The sequence below is a fragment of the Papilio polytes genome, unplaced genomic scaffold (assembly GCF_000836215.1).
Source record: "Papilio polytes unplaced genomic scaffold, Ppol_1.0 DF824270.1, whole genome shotgun sequence".
Taxonomy (NCBI): domain Eukaryota; kingdom Metazoa; phylum Arthropoda; class Insecta; order Lepidoptera; family Papilionidae; genus Papilio; species Papilio polytes.
In genome coordinates this window covers 148,952-169,040 of record NW_013524934.1, presented here as the reverse complement: position 1 = coordinate 169,040, position 20,089 = coordinate 148,952, and the positions used below count along the sequence as shown (strand labels likewise).

General features: G+C 37.9%; 1 protein-coding gene and 1 non-coding gene across 2 annotated transcripts in view; both read left to right on the top strand.

Annotated features, from left to right (window-relative positions):
- Nucleotides 1–4,380: 4,380 nt before the first annotated feature.
- Trnas-uga lies at nucleotides 4,381–4,462 on the top strand. The gene has a single exon. It is a non-coding gene; the product is annotated as a tRNA-Ser (tRNA).
- A 6,194-nt stretch (nucleotides 4,463–10,656) lies between these two features.
- The window catches only part of LOC106104473, a 29,739-nt gene continuing 20,306 nt past the window's right edge, over nucleotides 10,657–20,089 (top strand). The window contains exon 1 of the mRNA XM_013284538.1: nucleotides 10,657–10,776. Coding sequence (XP_013139992.1) covers nucleotides 10,769–10,776 — 8 coding nt within the window. The 5' untranslated portion in view covers nucleotides 10,657–10,768. The remainder of the gene's footprint in view (nucleotides 10,777–20,089) is intronic.

Below are 20,089 nucleotides of genomic sequence, written 5' to 3'. Positions count from 1 at the left end.
GGGGTCGTGCGGGGCCAGCGGGGGCTGCGGGGTGCGGCGCCGCGTGCACGTGCGTCGCGTTGAAGCAGCTGCCTGCAAGTGCCGGCATCGATCACACGTGTCACCAAACATGCATTCATAGTTTTGTAGCATTTACATATGTACTTTGTCACAAGCTTCTCAATAAATAATAAATCAATGAATATCCTGAAAACTTAAATGAAAGCGTCGCCCAAACAATAGGGATTATTTGGTTGCAATTAATTTTAACATAATGAATCAAATTGGTTTGTTTTGTCGTCAAACTGCAATACATCCAACACAAACTATCACCATTCCGAAACACGTTGCACACAAACAATATAAGATTAACATCATATCCAGAAATATTTGAAGTGATATTGAACAGAGAATGAAATTCAACATCACAACTTGACAATGTTAGACCACAACTGCTAGTAGTGGTAGGGAAAATAACTTATGTTAGCAAAAAGTGGGTTTCAAGTTATTGTTTTGATAAGCTGCAATACAACACTTGAGGTAAATCACATTTATTATGTTTTCTTTTACATAGAAACAAGTTATTCACTTTAAGGACAACATAATTTTTCCTATTTGGTAAAATTTAACTTTTGTTCCTGTGTGTTTCAATTCAGTGGTAATGGTAACATAACATATGATCATCCACTTGCTCTCTTTCTTCCTTTTCAGCCATTTTGTATAATCAAAGATTATAAAAGAATGCTACATGCTGTATTTGTATAAAAGCTAAGATGTAACAAACAAACTGAAGAGGAGCAGTATCTCACTGCGAGCGGGCGGGGGGTCTCGCGGGGGGTCGCGCGGGGGGGCGCGCATGTCGAAGGCGGAGTTGAGGAAGTCATTGATGTTGTTGGTGAGACCCTTGAGGCCGCTGAAGGCGCCGCCGCGCGCTCCTCGCCGCCGGTACGCCGTGCTGTTTACATGTGAGACGCACAGACCCACCAGCTCATCTTTTTCTGAAAAAAGCCAATCCCATGGTTTACTAAATTTTCTATACTTGACTTTAATTATATACAATATAAAATTGCAGTACTGCTATGTTACATCTAAAAATAAATTCCAGATTTCACTAAGATGATATTTGTGTTGCTGATAATGAAAATTTAAACACATATAAAATCTTTTTGTCAGTCTGTCTACAAGCCGCATTTATTCTGGGTAATTTCATATGTTTTCTATTCATTTATTTTTCAATCACCATATTATCATAGATCATCATCAACTTGCCCTTATCCCTTAAGGAGGGTCGGCACAGTATGTGCTGCTCTTCCATACATCTCTATTTACTGTCATATCTGAATCCACTCCTCTCTTAAGCATATCCTCTTTTACACAATCCATCCATACTTTCTTTGGTCTTCCTCTTCCTTTGTAGCCATCCACATTCATTCTTAACACTTTCTGGTTTATGTCCCCATTGTCTCATCTCCATAGATATATAGCATGAACTTTTAAACTAGAGTCTTTTGATTTGCTTAGAAAAGGGGAGTTGAGTATGAACATGCCCCATAGCCCATGGAATAGTACACTGCATAGTGAGCAGATACTTATCTTGAATTTTTAACATTACTGATATCAAATCAAGTACAAAATATTTACTTTGTTATTTAATTACAAATTATCATATAATCATGAAATAAATCAAAAATGGGATAAAGACAACATTATAATCGATGTAAATGATTAAATTAACATAGATAAACACATTTGTATCAGTAGTAATTACTGTTCATTGATTGTACAGATATTGCACTTCTCGGTTACAAAGTATTTGTCCTTATTATCTTATCTGACTAGGTTGTGTGGGAGGGGAGGGGGAATAACTTGAGAAGTCAGCCCAAAACAATTGACAAGCAGTGATAAGAGTATTCAATGCCATTATCAATTTGTATTGGATTTGTAAAATTGCTATTATTACTGGCGTTATATATCATTAATTTATAACACACAGATTTCCTCGGGGAAGTACCTAACACTTGTATCATATAGTTTAAAGGAATGATACATAAGTCTCGAGACATGGCAATATATTTAATAGTATAGTCCAGACTTGCCAGATTATCCTGAAACTTATGTACTGGGCTGTAGTCTAGATTGATTAAAAAAAATTATTGGCATTAACTGTCCTTTCTAAGTGGCATACAGACCTGATAATCAAGTTTGTTTGACATAGAACAACTTTAATAGAATAAACATTGTTATAAATGGTCCCTGGTTCATGCACTGTCAGGTCTGGACAGGTATTTATATAACATATCTAATTGACAAATGAAAGAAGATGGAGAAAGTGTGGCATTGATTGAAATCTTTGAAAGTCTTTGAATTAACATGTTAATGTGTCTTAATTATCAATCAATTGCCCATTTCTATAGACACATTAGTACATTTTGAGAGAGCCTTATATCTACATAAATGTAGACTTGAGAATCAATCTAGAATGTACATGCAATCACAAACAATGTAAACGCACCGACGCAGCCTCGAGTTGAGATATTCTGATGTTGTAAGAAACACTGCAAGTCTCGAACTTTCAGGTGGGTGATGGCATGCCGGGAGAGTGGCCGCGTTGACAGCACTCGGCATGGTGCGCACATGATGCCACCGCCGCGACGAAGACATCCTCCACAATAATATCGCTCGCACTCAGAACAAACCCGTTTTCGCTTAAATACACTGAATTGAACGGCGCAACTCTCGCACGGCATTTTAGAACACCCACGTCCTTCCTTTACCATCTGACATACTAAACATTAATAGCACTTCACCAATTTATTTTAATTTATCATAAATACATGACATCGTCGCACTGTTACAGTTTTGATTTAAATGAATTTTAATGAAAAAAAAAACCAAAACATCACACAACTGCCATCATGGAAAACAACGTTCCGTTTTGACAGTTTCTTATGAATGTACTTAAACCAAAAATTACTTTGAAATAATTAATAAAAAGTACAGTTGCAAATCTTGTAAAAGAAAAAAAAGTTAACAAGTAAATTTTGTTTATATCTTAACATTAAACAAAAAACTTAAAAAAAATCTAAATATACTTCTTGATTACAAGGAAAACCTACATTCGATGCATGAAATCGTATATTTTACATTACAACTAGTATGTTTTTTAACTTTTAATGTTACCCAATTGTACAATCAACTGAATTCCAAAGAAATTAATACCTTCGAAGCTTAACGAACCTTCGACCTTCGAACCTTCGAAGAATAACTTCGAAGCCAGAAACTGTCAGTCCCGCTTAGCGAAATAGGGCAAGTAAACATATGGCAAGTTAAAATTTTAAGCCATTTTTGTATTATCCCCATAAGAATCCCCAAAACCCAAACCAAAAAAATATCAGAATGGAAAACATTATTCAATTATTTATTAAGTACCTATTGGGTAAAAATGCTACTTCTTAATGGCAGGCGCTACTCTTGTTTATTTATTCTTTGTTCTGAGTTTTTTTTTAGATGCTAAGCGCCAAGCTAGTGTTTTCTGAAATATTTCTTGGATCGTGTGACAGTGAGAACAGTTACTATGGTAGTGGTAAAAGTAATTGGCAGGACAGAAAGCAACTAGCAAGAGAGGAACCGTGTTCCATTTCTTCACAGCTCAGCGGAGTCCCAAGCATAGCTGAAATTATTTTTCTTTTGCAAGTTGTTTTTTTCCTTCTTTGTTTTTAATAATTCCCCGTTACTCTACATGGACAATGCCTTTTTTATTCGTTTTATTAACTTAGATCCACGATAAGCGACAGAAGATTTCTCAATATCTTTAAACTTGGCCCGCTCTCCACCTCCTCTATCAATAACTGCAAGGACTGCTGCAAATACCAGACATATTTTTACGATGGAATAGTTTTGGTTAGCCTTCATAACTGGACTTCAAGAAAGTATACATAAATCGAAACCGTGTAATTATTAAAAAATGCATTTTAAATAAAATAAATAGTTAATACTCATAATCAAACTGTAAAACTGTGATAATTGTTTTGTCATAATAAACAGCAAAATGAGATTAATACGTATATATTGTACACTTGTGCAAATAACTATATATGATGGCTAAGGCTGTTTCTGATTGTTTCGTAATCGTAAGGACATTTACAGAAAAGGTTCTAATTACATATCTGTTAGTAAATAACTAGAGCTTATTTATTTTTCACTATACATGACCTCCTCGACGTAATTTTAAAGCGGGAAGCGTATCCTGCGCGAGCGCAGCAAACTCGCATACAATTATTTCAAGTGTTCCATAAAAGTTAAATTGTACCTATGTTATTAAACGTTCATTGGTCTATATGTATTTTAAGTTTTGTGTATGTACATAAAATGTTATCAGTAATTTTCAACACGATATATACAGCTGAGGTGTCCGAGTGGTTAAGGAGTTGGACTTGAAATCCAATGGGTTCTACCCGCGCAGGTTCGAATCCTGTCCTCAGCGAGATCACTTTTTGTTCATTAATTTTAAATTCATTTTTTACGCTTTGGTCCTGAGGAATTCCAAGAAAATATCACATTGTTTAAAATTTTCAACTAAAAAAAAGTAACTTAAAAATAATCCTGATATTAAGTGCGGTAATAATCGCAGGCAACCTGCAAAAGACTTTTCATTTCCTTGTGACATCAAAATTATATAATGACTAAATTAATAAGCCTCTTTTTAATACAGCTGAGTTAAAGCATTTGGTAAAATAAGGAAAATATGTCTGAAATGTGCCTAATTTGAGGAAAACGTTTCAACACTTCACAACCATATGAGATATTTAGTTGATGCATGAGTGGTCACCGGATTCTGAGAACTCCGTGAATTATGAGGTCTAGAGTTCAAGATTCATCCTTCTGTAAAAATTGTCATCTCAACTTTTCTTGGAAAACATATGTTTAACTAAGAGTTTTTTTTAATCAACACTCTCTAGTTTCAACTATTGCGTTTTTTGTTAAATAGCACCAACAGAACAGTGGTCAGTCTGCTTATTTTCGCTATGATAGTTTCGCTCTATTAAGGTACTTTTTGATCTTTTTTCTTCGGTTATCTTTTCATACTAAACAATGTAAATCCGTACTCCTGTGAATAAAAATAGCAATATAATTAACATGTATCCTTGCATTTAACACAGTTATATAGCTACATATGGAGAACGAATAAGTAAAAGAAAATAACTGTAAATAGTTGTATTGATTTATAGAAAAAGATATATAACAATGGTCTATCTTTATAGGTATTTTTTCTGTATTGGCTCAACTTCGCAACTTTTTATGTTGTTGCTAAAATTTTTAAAGTGTGTTATTTCATCTGGACTTATACGAGGTCACGACGGCTCTTAGTGGAATTGAATGCAAGCGGCGGCCGCGGCCATGCTCACGACATACAGAGGATGCTACAGACTACACTCGAGTAGTTTCATTTCTGAAACTCGTCGGCCGCCGGCGACCTCCTCCCCAGTTGTTGACCCCGCGCAATAAACGGACGCTTAAACATTCTTCAATTTTCCTCAGCTCTTTAGAACCACCAGTTTGCTATCCTGTTGCTAGCTTCTTTTAGATCTTTTTTCAAGTGCGTAGGGTTTGTTTTTAGTCGCAGGAAATAGGGTAAGGTATTAAGGGAAGTAGGTTAGACGACTTATACTTGCCAGTTCTTCGTGAAATGAAAGACTTTTGTGAGTCGTTCGTTCGGGCGGGAATGGAGCACGGGTAAGTAGGCTGGGGCGGGTCGGGAGCGCCCGAGATCCTTCCAAACGACACTGTATGTAAAATATCGTAAAAACAGCTTTCATTCCGAGTGCTTGGGTAAGCTTGTAACTATCTCCATATAACGGAATAAAATTGACTTGCAGATATAGATTTATCATAGCTATGTTCTTCTAATTTCTGGGGGATTTATTGAATGCTATTATTTGTAGTAGGCTTAAAAGTTATTGTGTAATTTTGCACGTGTTGTCTATGGGCTGGTCAACGACTTGTAGCAACTAGCTGACGCCGCTCGCTAGGGGCATCCCGCGGCGCCGCACAGCTCGCACAGCGCAGCACTATTTGTGCAACAGTGTGCTGCACAAGTGCACATGCGACCTGTTTCACCAACACCACGGCTTTGCAAGCTGGTGTAATATGAGTACTTATTTCATCAATGCTTTACACAGTCTCTGACATAGATTTACGCAATTTACCAGTAGTTTTATTTCATAACCAATGGCCAAAAATTTGAAAAAAAAAATGTTCTTTATTTAAAATTATTGTATATGTAAAACATCCGGTTGTTATACACTAACATTCGAAAATTGTAAAGAAATCGGCATCTGATGTCAAATCAATCACTGGGCTTACCCAATCCCACTTTTTTCCCCAGCACATTTTGAACTAAAGTAATGCAATAATCTTCGTACTGTTGAGTGACAGGCTGTAGTTACATGTTATGTTTCCAAATAGAATCCAACCAAAAGGCAATCGTTATTATTGAAGTCAATAATTTCACAGCTTGTATTGAGTTCTTCGCAATTCATAAAACAGTAAGTAACGATATTAGTTTGCCGACTTCAGAAAGCTTTGAATAATTGCTAATTTCCCGCGAGTGACGGACGAGGTCGGGTCGTGAGGCGAGGCTGGGGCCGGGGGCTCGGAGGCTGCGGGATCGATACAGGGCCCGCCCTGCGCCCTGCGCCCCGCGCCCCGCGCCCCGCACCCCGCACTCCGGGCAGCTCGCGGACCAACAAGATGGTGCAAAGGGACTCAAGGTCGTTGGAGTCAATCTCCGAAAGTAAACACTTGAAAGTTTTTTCGACTTACGTGAATGTAGAGCGATCTCTGTTTATTTCACGAAGGTATGAGATGAAGCTAAATTAGTTGTACTTTTCAGAAGAAAACAATTTTAAGGAAAAGAATATGTCATCGAAAGACACAAAAGTATTGACTGGTACAGTACTTGTAGTTATTCCTTGATAAGGTAATATGCCAGAACTGTAAGAAAACAAGAAATAAAAACGTGTCTTTACAACTGTTGACTACGGTACCTACTTATAACTTTCTGAGATCTTTATCTATCTGTGTGGAAAAATAATGTTATCGCCGTGTCTTCACATCGCCTGTTCCGTGTCGGCCGCGTCACGTCGTCGGCTCGACGCCAGGACGAAGTAGTCGTAACTCATCACTCTGGCGGACATCCGTTTTTGCTGACACGTCATCGTTTAGTTTATTGTTGCTATTGATGCGGTAAAGGTTAACATGCAAGGATGTGCTCAGCGTGGGTGTTGAGTCACAAGGCTCAGCGCGCCATGGCATGCGGCGGTCGCACGTTCTAATCCTGCCATTGTTCGCTCCCATGCTACAACAACTAATTTACTTTAAAACTCCTTTAGTTATAAGCAATTTTAATGATAATAAAGACAATTACAAGTTATCTATCAGGACGTGACAGCATCCAAAAACAAATAACAAAGTACATGTTACATAAGTCCCGTAAATAAGAAACCATCTTTTTATGTGTCAAAAAAGGTTGTTAAAGACTAGATCAAAATTGATTATAGGGATAAAATGTTGCAATAACACGATTGTCCAAGTGCTGGGCGCCAGCGGCGGCGGGCGGCGAGCGGCGGGCGGCGGATGGCGGGCGGCGGGCGGCGGATGGCGGGCGGCGGGCGGCGGATGGCGGGCGGCTAGGCGCCGGCAGTGGCGTGATCCAATGCTGACACGACAACTCTCCGACTCGACAATTTATATATTCACGTCTTTTAATTTTGTTTATTTCGTAAAATATTGACCATTATTCTAATAAACAAGTGGCCATGACAAATAGGTTGCTGTGGAAATGCGATTCATCACATTACTTGTTTGTCAAAAGTGGATGTCGTTCACATTGTCTTACGTAACACTTAAATATTATTTGTTACATTTAAGTACAATGGGCAGAAAAATAAACTGCCCTTTTTTAATTAATTTATCGTATCACAGCTTTTATAATCTTTTAGTCCAAGTTCCTTCAAGTTACACTTTTTAATTTTCATTTCAAAATAGGCTATAATTTTTTTCCATGTTTGTGTGCCTGTTATTACTAATATAATGAGACAGAGGAATGCAAGACGCGTAAAAAGGATGCAACGAGAAATAAAACAAGGCAACGCCTCTGTAACTTGTCAGTTATGTTAGTAGTAATAAAGAAAGAGGCGCCGGCGCCGGCGCAGCGCCACGGCCCGATAAACTGCTTTTTCCTTACGTATATTTCTTTATTTTCACTTATAGTCCCCGAATGACATTTTGACATAAAAATTAGCAATGACTTACATATTAACTCTTCGTATTTCTTCAAGAGGAAAAAAACCTGTATTATCATACTAACCAATGTTATACATGCGAATGTTTAGATTGATGGATGGATGTTTGTTAGAGTTTGTAGCCTAAACTACTGAACTGATCACGATGAAATTTGGCATATATGTAGAGGATAGTGTGGAAGAACACATAGGCTATATACTTTCGTTTTTTTTTTAATTCCACGCGGACGAAGTCGCGGGCGAAAGCTAGTAGATTATAAAAATGCTAAATTAAAATATAAGATGTGTATAATAGGCGTAGGTAACAATAATGCGCGGAGAGGTAGAATCACCGTTAGTACAAAGCTTTTGCGATGAGTTCGGCGTAAACAGTACGTACGATCCCGAGCAAGGCTTTGTATAAATAGCCTCTCAGATCCTTCATGCGAATAAACTCTGCTCATACTGCCGGATCATTTAACCTGTGTCCATACCTGTGATGTTTAAAATATATATAATATCGTGTCGTGCGTGAAGACGCAGTATCTATGAAACGTTCAAGAATAAAAATAAATTTAACTTAGTACAGTCGACAGCAAATCTAATAGAAAAAAAAAAACAGATGAAAGCAATCTTCAAAATTATAATTTTAACAACGAGTAAAAATTACGATGCTGAGGACCACTTCTACTATAAATAAGACTTATTCAATGTTCATATACCAAGTATAAAATTACAAAAAGTATACACGTGTCGTCTATTGCTTAATTTTTCTGCGGACCGTACACTGCACTGATTTACTAGGTCACTCACCTAATGCCTGTTGCTTACTAAGGAAAATGCAATATAACTGCACCTAATTATTAAAATAAATTTGATTTTTAATGTAACATGATACGATATTTAATCTGCAATTAAAATAACATGTTAATTCAATAATTAATGTCGACTTTTCGAGAAACATCAAGAAGCAAAGATTTTAAAGGTTTTTGTAAGATTCTTATATTTTACATCGTGTCAAGATCTCAAAGAAAAAGCGCTCTTTCCACTAAATTTAAATAAGAACAAAACATATATAGATATTTTAAATATCGAGCGTGTATTACTAAAAATGATTGCTCAGGTATTCACGGTCAGTTGATAAAAAGGAAAATAAAAACCCTCTACAAATTCTTATTGCTGTTAAATATCAACAACTATCGTACAAATGATGTCGAAAATTACAAGTTTATTGTGTTTTAAACTACCGAAACATTTGTACAGAAACATGTTGCTATCTCTTTTTAATACAACAAAATGAAAGGGATGAGGATATTGTGTTTTGGCAGATGAAATTTACGGCGATATTCATAAGTACCTCTACAATATTTAAGCAAATTTGATTAATTTTTCTTGAAGAAAATTCCAATAATATGAAAAACGTGCGCGTATGTTTTTTTTTATTTCAAAAAATCACTTGCCCGTTAACATCTTGTGGTGGTAGTTGGTGATGGTGTCGCCGAAGGTTCCCTACAATCTCATAAAACAAATTTTTCGTCACCTCTGTTTTTCCGCTAACTTCAAAATCAAGTTTTCAATTGATTTGCTTTTGAAAGACATAGAGTAGTTATACTCAAGTGTTCAATTTTATTTTATTACCATATATTTTAAAGAGATAGCATAGAAATATCCGAAGTATACGTAAAGTTTATACATACAAGCTGAAGAAACTAATCAGTAGTCACCTGTAACAACCTGAGAGCTAGTGTAATTCAACTCCTTTGTATATCTCTCAATGACTAATAACAAACACTAACAACGCGTCAGTCTTTACAAATAGTTAGTCTTCGCAAACCATGTATTCCAATTAAATAACATGAATTTGCAGTTCCACAAGCAAAGTCAACGGAAAATATTAGTAGGTAGTAACTGTAAGTAATCAATAAGTCTTTTAAGAATTATTAATCGCCATTTAAGATTTTTTAAATAAGTATTTAGCTTTTCGGAGACTTTAAAGTTTTTGGAGCTTTTTTTTAAGTCAGAAGGTGGAAAATGAACATTCAAAACTCTACTCCTAGAAACCACAATTTGATAGAGGGACAGAAAGAACACATTAATTAGGAAACTTTTCCTCTAAGTCAAGTTGGAATCGCGCGTAAGCTTTAAAGTCCTGAAAACGGTGCGGTATGCGAGAACAGTGGTTTTAGTTGGTTGTTAAAATTAATAGTAAAACTATCCCAGTTAATGCCACACCAAAAGTCACGGAATTAGAAAAAAAGTGACAGGACATTGACCCAGCGGCCACGAGCACGAGCGATGAGCGATCGCAAAATCCGCAGAATGCAGGTCGCTGCAGGCGCGGGGCGGGCGGGGCGGGGCGGGGCGCGGGCGGCGGGCAGCGGAGCCGCCACCGCCACCCGCACCACTCGCGTCCCGCACGTCGCGCCGCTCGCACGGCATGGCCTCGCGCTGAACACACGCCTCCATCTCCGCTCACAGATTTACCTCTACGAAAGCCCAATCACAGGATGAGTCGGTAAGTGCCGCTCCTACTCTATTTTACCACATCGATGGAGCACGACCCTAAAAAATATTTTTGAAGCAAAGTTATTATTTTTATAATTTTCGTTTCGGGTCCTAAAAGTTTTCAAGTTCAGAATATTGCTGAATTTTTTTTCAGAATTTTTTTTTATGGGTGTGCTTTTATATTTACATGTTTGCCTGGGGTAATTTAAAGAAATGTTTTATTTATGTTAACTACACCTCTTAATTTTTTGGCGCGAATATTTGAAATATCGTATTGTGGTATTTTACATTATATGTGGGTGCTGGTGAGTTCTGAGAAGGTGGAGGCCAGGATGTGTGCTAATGACTGTGCTCATGATCCCGCGCACCCGTCGTCGTCGTCGCCGCCGCCACCGCTGCCGGCGAAGGCTGCCTCCGCGCCGCGAATACTAAACACTGACGCAATGACCTCTGCCTCGCTTTTTGCATAATAACTAAAAACGGCTTCGACAAATTGTATAATCGTCCGAGACGACAGACGGAACCGTCGGGCTAGAAATGAGGCAGCTACGGCCAAGGCACGGCGCGGCGGCTGCCGGGGCATTTACTAGGCTCGCTCGATAATTGATCGATAAGAGCACGTGTATATTAGTTGATACATTGCTAGTCGCATGCGAACAGGACGCGTGCCTCACGTGCGCCCGCACGCCTCGCCGCGCTCGCGTGATGGTGCACTCAGTTACCATAGCCGGTTATGCAAGTCATATGGTATAAGTTGGCACCGGCGTCGGTGCCGGCGCCACACACAGAATGCTCAGCACTCTATCGCTGCCGCTGGCAATACACGACCGCACACGCACACACCATCCTTTATCTGGCTAGGATATTGTATTAGAAAAATCGCTTGACGTACAATATTAAATGTGGGCCCCAAGTTGTGGGCGCGGCGTCCGGGCCTAGCTGCATCGTTGTGTATACATATGACGTACAGAGTCCAACACACTCACAACACACCTGAGCTAGCTGCGCACGCGACTGCAAACCGAACAACAAAGCAATAAGCAACAAAATTGCATTACGTAGCCGTGAGGACATGGCGCTGAGCTGTGCTGCTCATACGAAGCGGAAGCGAGCGGTTTGAATGGATGTTACATGTCGTTAAGTACGTACATCTTGTGCACGGTCATGTTTGTGTCTTTATGGACTTAATTAAGCAGGTTTCCGGGCCGAAGTAACCGCTGTAGAGTTGCTGTTTAAATAAGGTTTTGTTGAATTGTTTACACAAATCAAGATCCACGTCATCCGGCGCGCGGCGCTCCCTCACCGAAACTAATTACGATTTATTCGTCAAGGTGGAGGTGAAAAAGTTTGCCTTGTTATAAAATATACAATAATTTAGTCAACTATTTAAAGCACCCAACCAGGTAAAGATGAATCAAAACACTTTTGCACACTCTTAGTATGGCTTTGCCGACGGATTGTTAGTATCACGTCCGTATATGATGGCATTCTTGGGGTTGGGGGCTCGGCCGGAATATCAAACGGTTGTGGACGTCGCGTAAAAGTACACGCCGGACCTTACTAGGAGACTCCTTTTTGTTGATTTTATTTACTCATAATCCAATATTATACATATAAAACATTAAACAAAAAAGTAACGAAATAATTCCTTGAATATATAAACCTCTCTTTTTGTAGCTGTTATGTCTATTATACAATTATTATTACATTGATGTCGGTGTCAGCCGAGGTTTGAAGTGATATTTCTACGTAAGGATTTCCACATTTTTACCATAACAATTGACAATTGAAAGTCTGGTAACATTAAGGTAATGAATCTACCTTGACTGACACCGACTGAAATCCCGAAAAAACCGATTGTAATCAAAAGCTTACATTGTCACAAGATTGTAGTTGCAAGCGCGAGCTTTGGGCAACACTCTTGTAAAGTTGCGCAAGCGGCGTTGCTCCGCTGCGCCGCGGGCTACATGCGCTAGGCGCTAGGAGTGCAACTATCGCACTGCGCTGACTCACGACACTGCTATGTGCTTGTGCACATTATATAACACTAAAATTATAATTTTATTCGACAGTTGATATCAAAAAGATCTTATCTGCGTACCTCCAGCAAAAGAAACATGATAAAATGTATAAAAATAGAGGATGTGGTAAATTAATCTTAAATTATTTTTTTGTCTGTTGGAACTGTAAAAAAATTTTGGATCATGGAAAGTGCTTTCAGTTATTTGAATATCAAAACGGACGAACATGCACACACACGCATATGCATGCACGTACTCTCACATTGCACACACCCGCTTGCATTGGCAGGTGCTTAGGCATTCGCTTTTGTCAGTTGTGCTCATAATTAACATAAATATTGTATACTGTCGATCCTGTATTGTACATATACATGTCCGTCTCTTTTCACAATCGTTTATCTGATAGAGTCTATTATCTTGTATAAGGAAGGTATTATTCTACATTGACGGCCCCAGCCCTCAGCTCAGAGCACAGATAGCGAGTTATGCGTGCAGGCTACGTGCTCACGAGGCCTTAGATCATACCTGATACAGTGACTTAACAACACTCGGCTCAGCATCAGATAAAATTTAACTATATAGTTACAGTCTCGTTGTGAGATAGCAATATACACGGCCTGTTCTTTAAAATTTGTAGAGTTTGATTTAAAAAAAAAAACGGTTAAGCTATACTCGTATAAATGGGACAACACTGACTTTTTATCAACTTTTACTGAAGTTTGTTTGTTTTTGTTAGTTTATCTGTATTGATAGTATATGGAGCACATTAGCATACGGCATTGAGGCACTCTGTAGACCGCGAGGCGGCGGGCGGCTGAGGGCGCGACGGCTGCACGGCATTGAACTTGCCCACTGACTCACGCTGCGCCGCTTCAAGGCAGGCAGGACAGGACTAGCGCCCACCGGCACACTGCACACCGTCACTTGAAATTTCCCAACATGAAACATATTGCGATTGAAGTGTTAAAAACAATTTTGCTCTACTTGTTGAGTTTATAAATTTGTTGTGGAAGGTGATGGTGTATGGTTGTTGGCGGCCATTGTGTTTGTTGAGGAAAGTGAACTGGGCTACGTTATGGTGAGTCACGTCGCTGTGACGCATTGTAACAGTGGCCAGTAGTAGGCGACTGTTATTACAAAGTATTGTCCCTCTTTGTGTCTATGTCCATAAGTTGCATGGACCGATATCTTTTCTGCACGTATCGGTTCGAATTCGAAGCTTACATAACAATCGAGATAATGTAACTGTGAAGAGAGGTTTTCATTTATGTCTCGCCATGATACTTTTATTTTGTGGACTGATATAGTAATCGTGGAAAGCATTTTCAGCAACAATTGTCAGTCGTTACAGCGGAGAACAGCATTAATGAGACCGCTAATGTCAGTCTCAAGGCGAAGAATACAGGCGCGGTGAAGCGTAGCATTTTGTGATACTTCTCGTAGACGTGTCATTATTTTTGCAACTTTAATGGAAGAACGAAATTATAACAATACTGAATTAGGAATGCTATTATTACTTTTATATACGATAGAGAACAGCTCGTTTGATAATAAAACAGAGAACGAGCTCATCAAACGTTACGTTTGTGAGTGCTCGGGTGACAGGTGTAAGTAGCTGTCGATGACATAAGTTAAGCGACGTACACAAAAACAAACCTCCACTCGCCGCGCCACGCCGCGCCGCGCCAGTCTCCGCTACCACTACTACCCTCTGTCAGTAATCTGTCATCGGACAATATCTCACGAAGGCATCGTGTTTTTATAAAACCTGTTAACTTTCCCCGGCTTTTTTTGTTGGACCGGAAACATTTGAATCGTTCAATTTAGTTTGTTTGTTAGATGCGGAGATGTGTGGGTGTGGAACGAAACTTGTGAATGGACGTGAAATTGCAACCGGCGACTGGCAGCAGCGGCGCGGCGCGGCGGTGACGCAACTGCGACACGGGCAGGATCTGCACTCCGATGGATGGGAGTTCTTGACTACTTTGTTGCAATTTATGTCATTGCGCTTCTTTGTTATTTACGTTACAGTATTATATGCATTTCTTTCAAAAGGTTATTTGTTAGGTTCAGTTTTGACTCTTTTGTTTTACAACGGTATCTGTTGGTGTTACTCCGGCTGCAGAGGGCGCGCGCACCTGCGACCCCGCGACACACTTACCATCCTTTGCATTGTGATTCGACACGCCTGTGTAAACATACACACATGTGTTGTTATTGCAATGAAATTAGCGATATTTATCAGTAATTTTTACTTAATAATTCATAGCTTTAGTATTTTTGTCTAGTCTCTGTTTTCTGATCTGATCATCGTGCTGATAGGACCAACACGCCTCCATCACGTTTTATACGGGACGTAATACTTTAGCTAGATGTACAGCCTGATAGTAATTGTTATATCTGCTTACACCGATAAGGTTACAACACGTGAGACTTTACGTATTATGTTTTCTATTATTTAAATAAAAATACTTCGTTAGAGAATAAGATACAAATCTAGCAAAAAAAAGTTTTATTACGTATTAGGTCTTAAAATGGGTACCTATCTATGATCGTAGTGTGGTAAGGAGCATGCTTGGCAATTCACAATGCGACGTCAGTGCCAACAATGTTATGGAAGTGACAATTATACGTATATAAGTTTGTCGACAAGATATAAGTTGATAGAATACTATTGTTTGATCAACGACAATATTGTGTTTAGAGGAAGTAGAGACACTGAAGAATTACTTACATGAATTACTACAGAATTACTGTAATTGGACTCTTTCATCATTTTGTATTTTGAACGGATATTTGTTATAAAGTATCTCCTACAAAGCCGAATGGATGTAGGTGAAGTTAAGCATAGATGTAGAGCATGTCCAGGCAGAAAACATAGGATACTTAATTTTGTCGATAATTCGCGCGGACGGAGTCGCGGTCATCAGTTAGTATATCATACGTGTCATATTTATAAGATAACGTGAATATATCTTAGTTATTTACAGTTTGGTGAGTCGTTTTGTTTATATCGCTTATCAGTTCACTTAGTTATATAAAAAGCTTAGATTAAAAAAGGTAGCTTTTTTCTTATCCTTCTGCTTCTTAACGGTTATTTTTATCATTAAATTAAAACATACCTGTAGCAATCTTAACGGCAGTTTCAAATTCTTACATTCAAGAAAATAGAAAAAATGGTAATGTAAAGTTTTTTATGTATTTGTATATATTTTTTACTTCAATTGGGTAAAGGTTAGATATAATTTAAAATTTAAATCAGTACAATTTCATTGTAAGTCTTGTAGATGGCAAACTTATTGACCTTATTGTTCGGTGACCAATGTGCCATGGTTTGCCGGCGCGAGGATGCCCGAAATCACAATATCATGTTAATATCCACAATCTAAGTATAATAATAATAAATATGATTTATTGTAAAACTAAATCACAATATTAGAACCAAAGGCAGCAATGGGAATATGGTTTAAAAGAAATTAATCGGTTACACACATGATCGACTTTTTTATATATCAAAAGTTAGTGTGTTGGCGACTTTATATAGTAACAGTGCTTTGTCTGAACAGTGGCCGGCGGCGTCTGCGCGCCATCATGCCGCCTCGGACCGTTACGCGCTAGACGTTAATTAGGATAAAGTGGTAATGATGGCAATCGGACGGCACCGTTACCGTCCGCCGTCGCTGTCCGCTGTCCGCTGTCCGCTGGTGAAAGTCGTTACTTTCGTGTCCCTCTCGCTGTAGCCGGCCGTTGCCGTGACAACCGTGACCTTGTACTACACCGAGGATTCGAAATAGCCGAGCTATTGTTATGAGATTAGCGGAGCTAGTTTGAATTGTTATTTCGAAATGATTTGACCATTGGTGTCACAGAACAACCAGTTATATAGTGACTGTTAATTCAAACTTGGAATGAAATCCGTTATCACTAACAGATAAATGATTAATTAATTATTGTACACCAGTTCTTATCGCGAATCCATTCCCGTGACATAAAAAAAACAAAAGAAAGTAGCCTATGTGTTCTTCTAGACTATCTTTTACATCTATGCCAAATTTCATCGAGATCCCTTCAGCAGTTTAGGCTACAGACTCTAACAAACATCTATCCATCCAATCAAACTTTCGCATTTATAATATTACTAACATTTTGATTTGCACATATTCACTTAATTAAATTAAATTATATATTTTTCATTGATGAACATTGGCGGTAGATTTGTATTTACGTGCGAGTGTGAGACACAAGAGATGAAATGTGAGGTCGCGGTGTTAATGCTAGTGTGGAGGTTGATGGTATTCATGAGGGGCTGTATAACCCACCCCGAGCCCGAGTGCAAATTGAGAATGTATGTCACGCGGTGTCACGTCGCCGGTGTAATTAAACTGGGAGTAACGAGATGCGTCGCAAACTATTTCAATACATTAACTGACTCTACACTCTGGTTTTCATATTTTATATTAACACACATTGTTAGTCTTTATTTTTAATTAAGGTCAAAGTTATAATATAATTAAAAATATGAAACACATCTTAATTACGGTGCGGAAACAAGAGTTATGTGAAGGGTTCGAATTCATGCTGCTGAGTTTAAATAAGTTTTATATTAATAAAGATTTGATGATTTTAGAGGAGAAGACAAGCAGGTATCGTGACGTAAGTGTCGTGCAGACGATCGCAATTTGCTTGGAAAAATCGAAACGAATCGATCTTCGTGAGATACCTTGATAATGGGGAGATATGACTCGCTTTCAAAAAATGCATTTTTTTAAAACATGCTTTGACACGATACTACGTTAAAAATGCCATCGGAATATGAAAAAATATGCAAATCATAGCCTAAAATAATTCTGATTGACAATAGCGGTTTTCTAAAAAGTTCTACACTTTGTAACTAATTTGATACTTTAACATATTCTAAGTCTCATTTTAGTATTACTAAACAACGTTCATTTAGTGTAACCTGAGGGCTTATCACGAATATTCATGAGAACGTTTTTATTACGTCTTCAACGGCGAACAAGTATACCATCAAATCTCATACAAATCTTATCGATGACGTTACCAATTCGTTCACGCAACTGTCTCGCAATATTCGTAATAACCTCCAGGTCCTTGACGACGCTTTCCTAAAAAACAGACGGCCTAGATCGATGCCTAACTCTCAAAAAGCAAACGGAACAGTATATATTTAAATGCTTTATGGTCATACCATTGTTGATTTCATAAATAACATGTATCGGTAAAGACAAACAACTTTGACGAGATTCGTTTCAAATGAGCATAATAAATCAAATACTTAGTTTCAGAATAGGTACTTGTTATTAACCTTTGATCGTACAGATGAATGATTGTAGAAGTCTAAGGAAAATAACTTGTTAAATCTTATTTAACAGTCAGCTGTAGTGGGCGTAGCAAGTTGGGTTTTTCAGTAACGTTACTTAAAACTTAAAATATTCAAAAATAATGAATAATTTGTATTCATCGCAGTATCATGTAAGATTCATAGTTCCTGGTTCATAATAAAATAGCTTTGTGGCTGTTGGGGGCCACATTAGTTGTCATATTTAGGAGACTGTCGCGATGGTGTCACGTGCAGCATCAGGTAATTGCGCTGATGACTCACACAGGGTTTTCCTCTCGATTATTATTACCCTGGCACATTAGTATTTAGGCCGCGAAGTTCCTTGTTTTGATATAACATTACGTGAGAATATGTTGTCGGTTTTATAAGTGATTTAAATGTTTCCTTTGTGGTTTATTTTTCGTTAGTAGAATGATAATTTTTTCTTACTTCACTCTGCATATCATACATACAAGATCAGTCAAAAAGGTTTTCAATGGCGACCTTTAGACCGGGTGTGAATTAAACCTAATATATACAAATGGGACTTACATAAGTATACGAATAGTACGAGTACAAACGATGTTCATCAACACGTTTATATAATAATTAACAGAGGCTTGTGAATGTTGTGAGGACAAGACCTCCCGCGACCTCTGCCCTCCCCCCTCCTACCCCTCCTCCTAGCGACGCATCAATGCTATTGCATTGAACTGTATCTGCGTATAGACCCGCTAAACAGTAACTTAATACATCTTGTCATGGTAACCATTATCAAGTGCAATAACTTAAGTATTACATATTAACGACCCTCAGAAGATCCCAGCGGTTCACATATTTAAAGTCATTATTCATTTAGTTACGATAAAAATGTATGATCCTGCCTTCGTCTGTCATCGACTAAATAAATGGAATAAATGCGGAAATATGTTTATTCAGATTTATTTTTTATTCGCATACCAGCGTTTTAGATTAAAATAGTATTTTTAAATGTGTAATGTGTTGGTTTAACAATCGTGCCATATGTGTCCGGCAGCTGCGTCTATAGTGGCGTTGTCTTGTGCAACGCCTGTCGGGAAAACCGCCCGCGTATTTTAGGACGAATTTAAATTCCAAATTCGTAGCGCGAAGGCCGATGTTACTATTCGGTTGCGATCTTTGGTTAGTACTTGTACCTTATTGCGTAGCCTAATTGTAGCTCGATTGATTCTAATCTATACTTCTATACTATATATTTATACTTATTATAATAAAGCGTAAACACACACTTCTTTGTTGCCTAAGATGTCAGCAATTATAACATGTTTCTGAATAATTTTCTTTTTAATATAAAGCCCTACACTTACGTCACGCTTTAGGGTATATATTTTCACGCCATTAAACTCAGGGGGTAAATATTTTGGATAAAAACCCTAATATGGGAAAGAGGCCATAAGTTGCTGCTAACATCAAGGAAGCAAAGTTGTCATCATGTCATATCATTTTGACATTTGTAATTTGACAAATGTAAACAATGAAATAAAATTTTCATATTTCCATGCGAATGAAGTCGCACGGGAACAGCTAGTAAACAATAAAATCCTTAGTTTAGTAACCGATTGCATACAATTTGTTTTCCTAATATATATTTGTTGAGTATCACACTTAACATGATCACAATCTGTTCCGTTTTTCTTGAGACGTACGTTTTTCCGCTGTGAAGATTTTTTAAGTAAGGAAATTGTTTTAAGAACTCGATTTATTACCGCATCACTTTGTTGCAAGGTTGACAATGATAACAATATCATAATAAGTGATTCACAATTATATCTTGAGAATTTAAAAAGTTAAGTTAAAAAGGGAGACGTAATCTATACTAATATAATAAATAGGAAAGATTTGTATTTCTGTATTTTTGTATGTATTAAAATAACTCAAAAACTACTGTACCGATTACAAAAATTCTTTCACCCTTAGAAAGG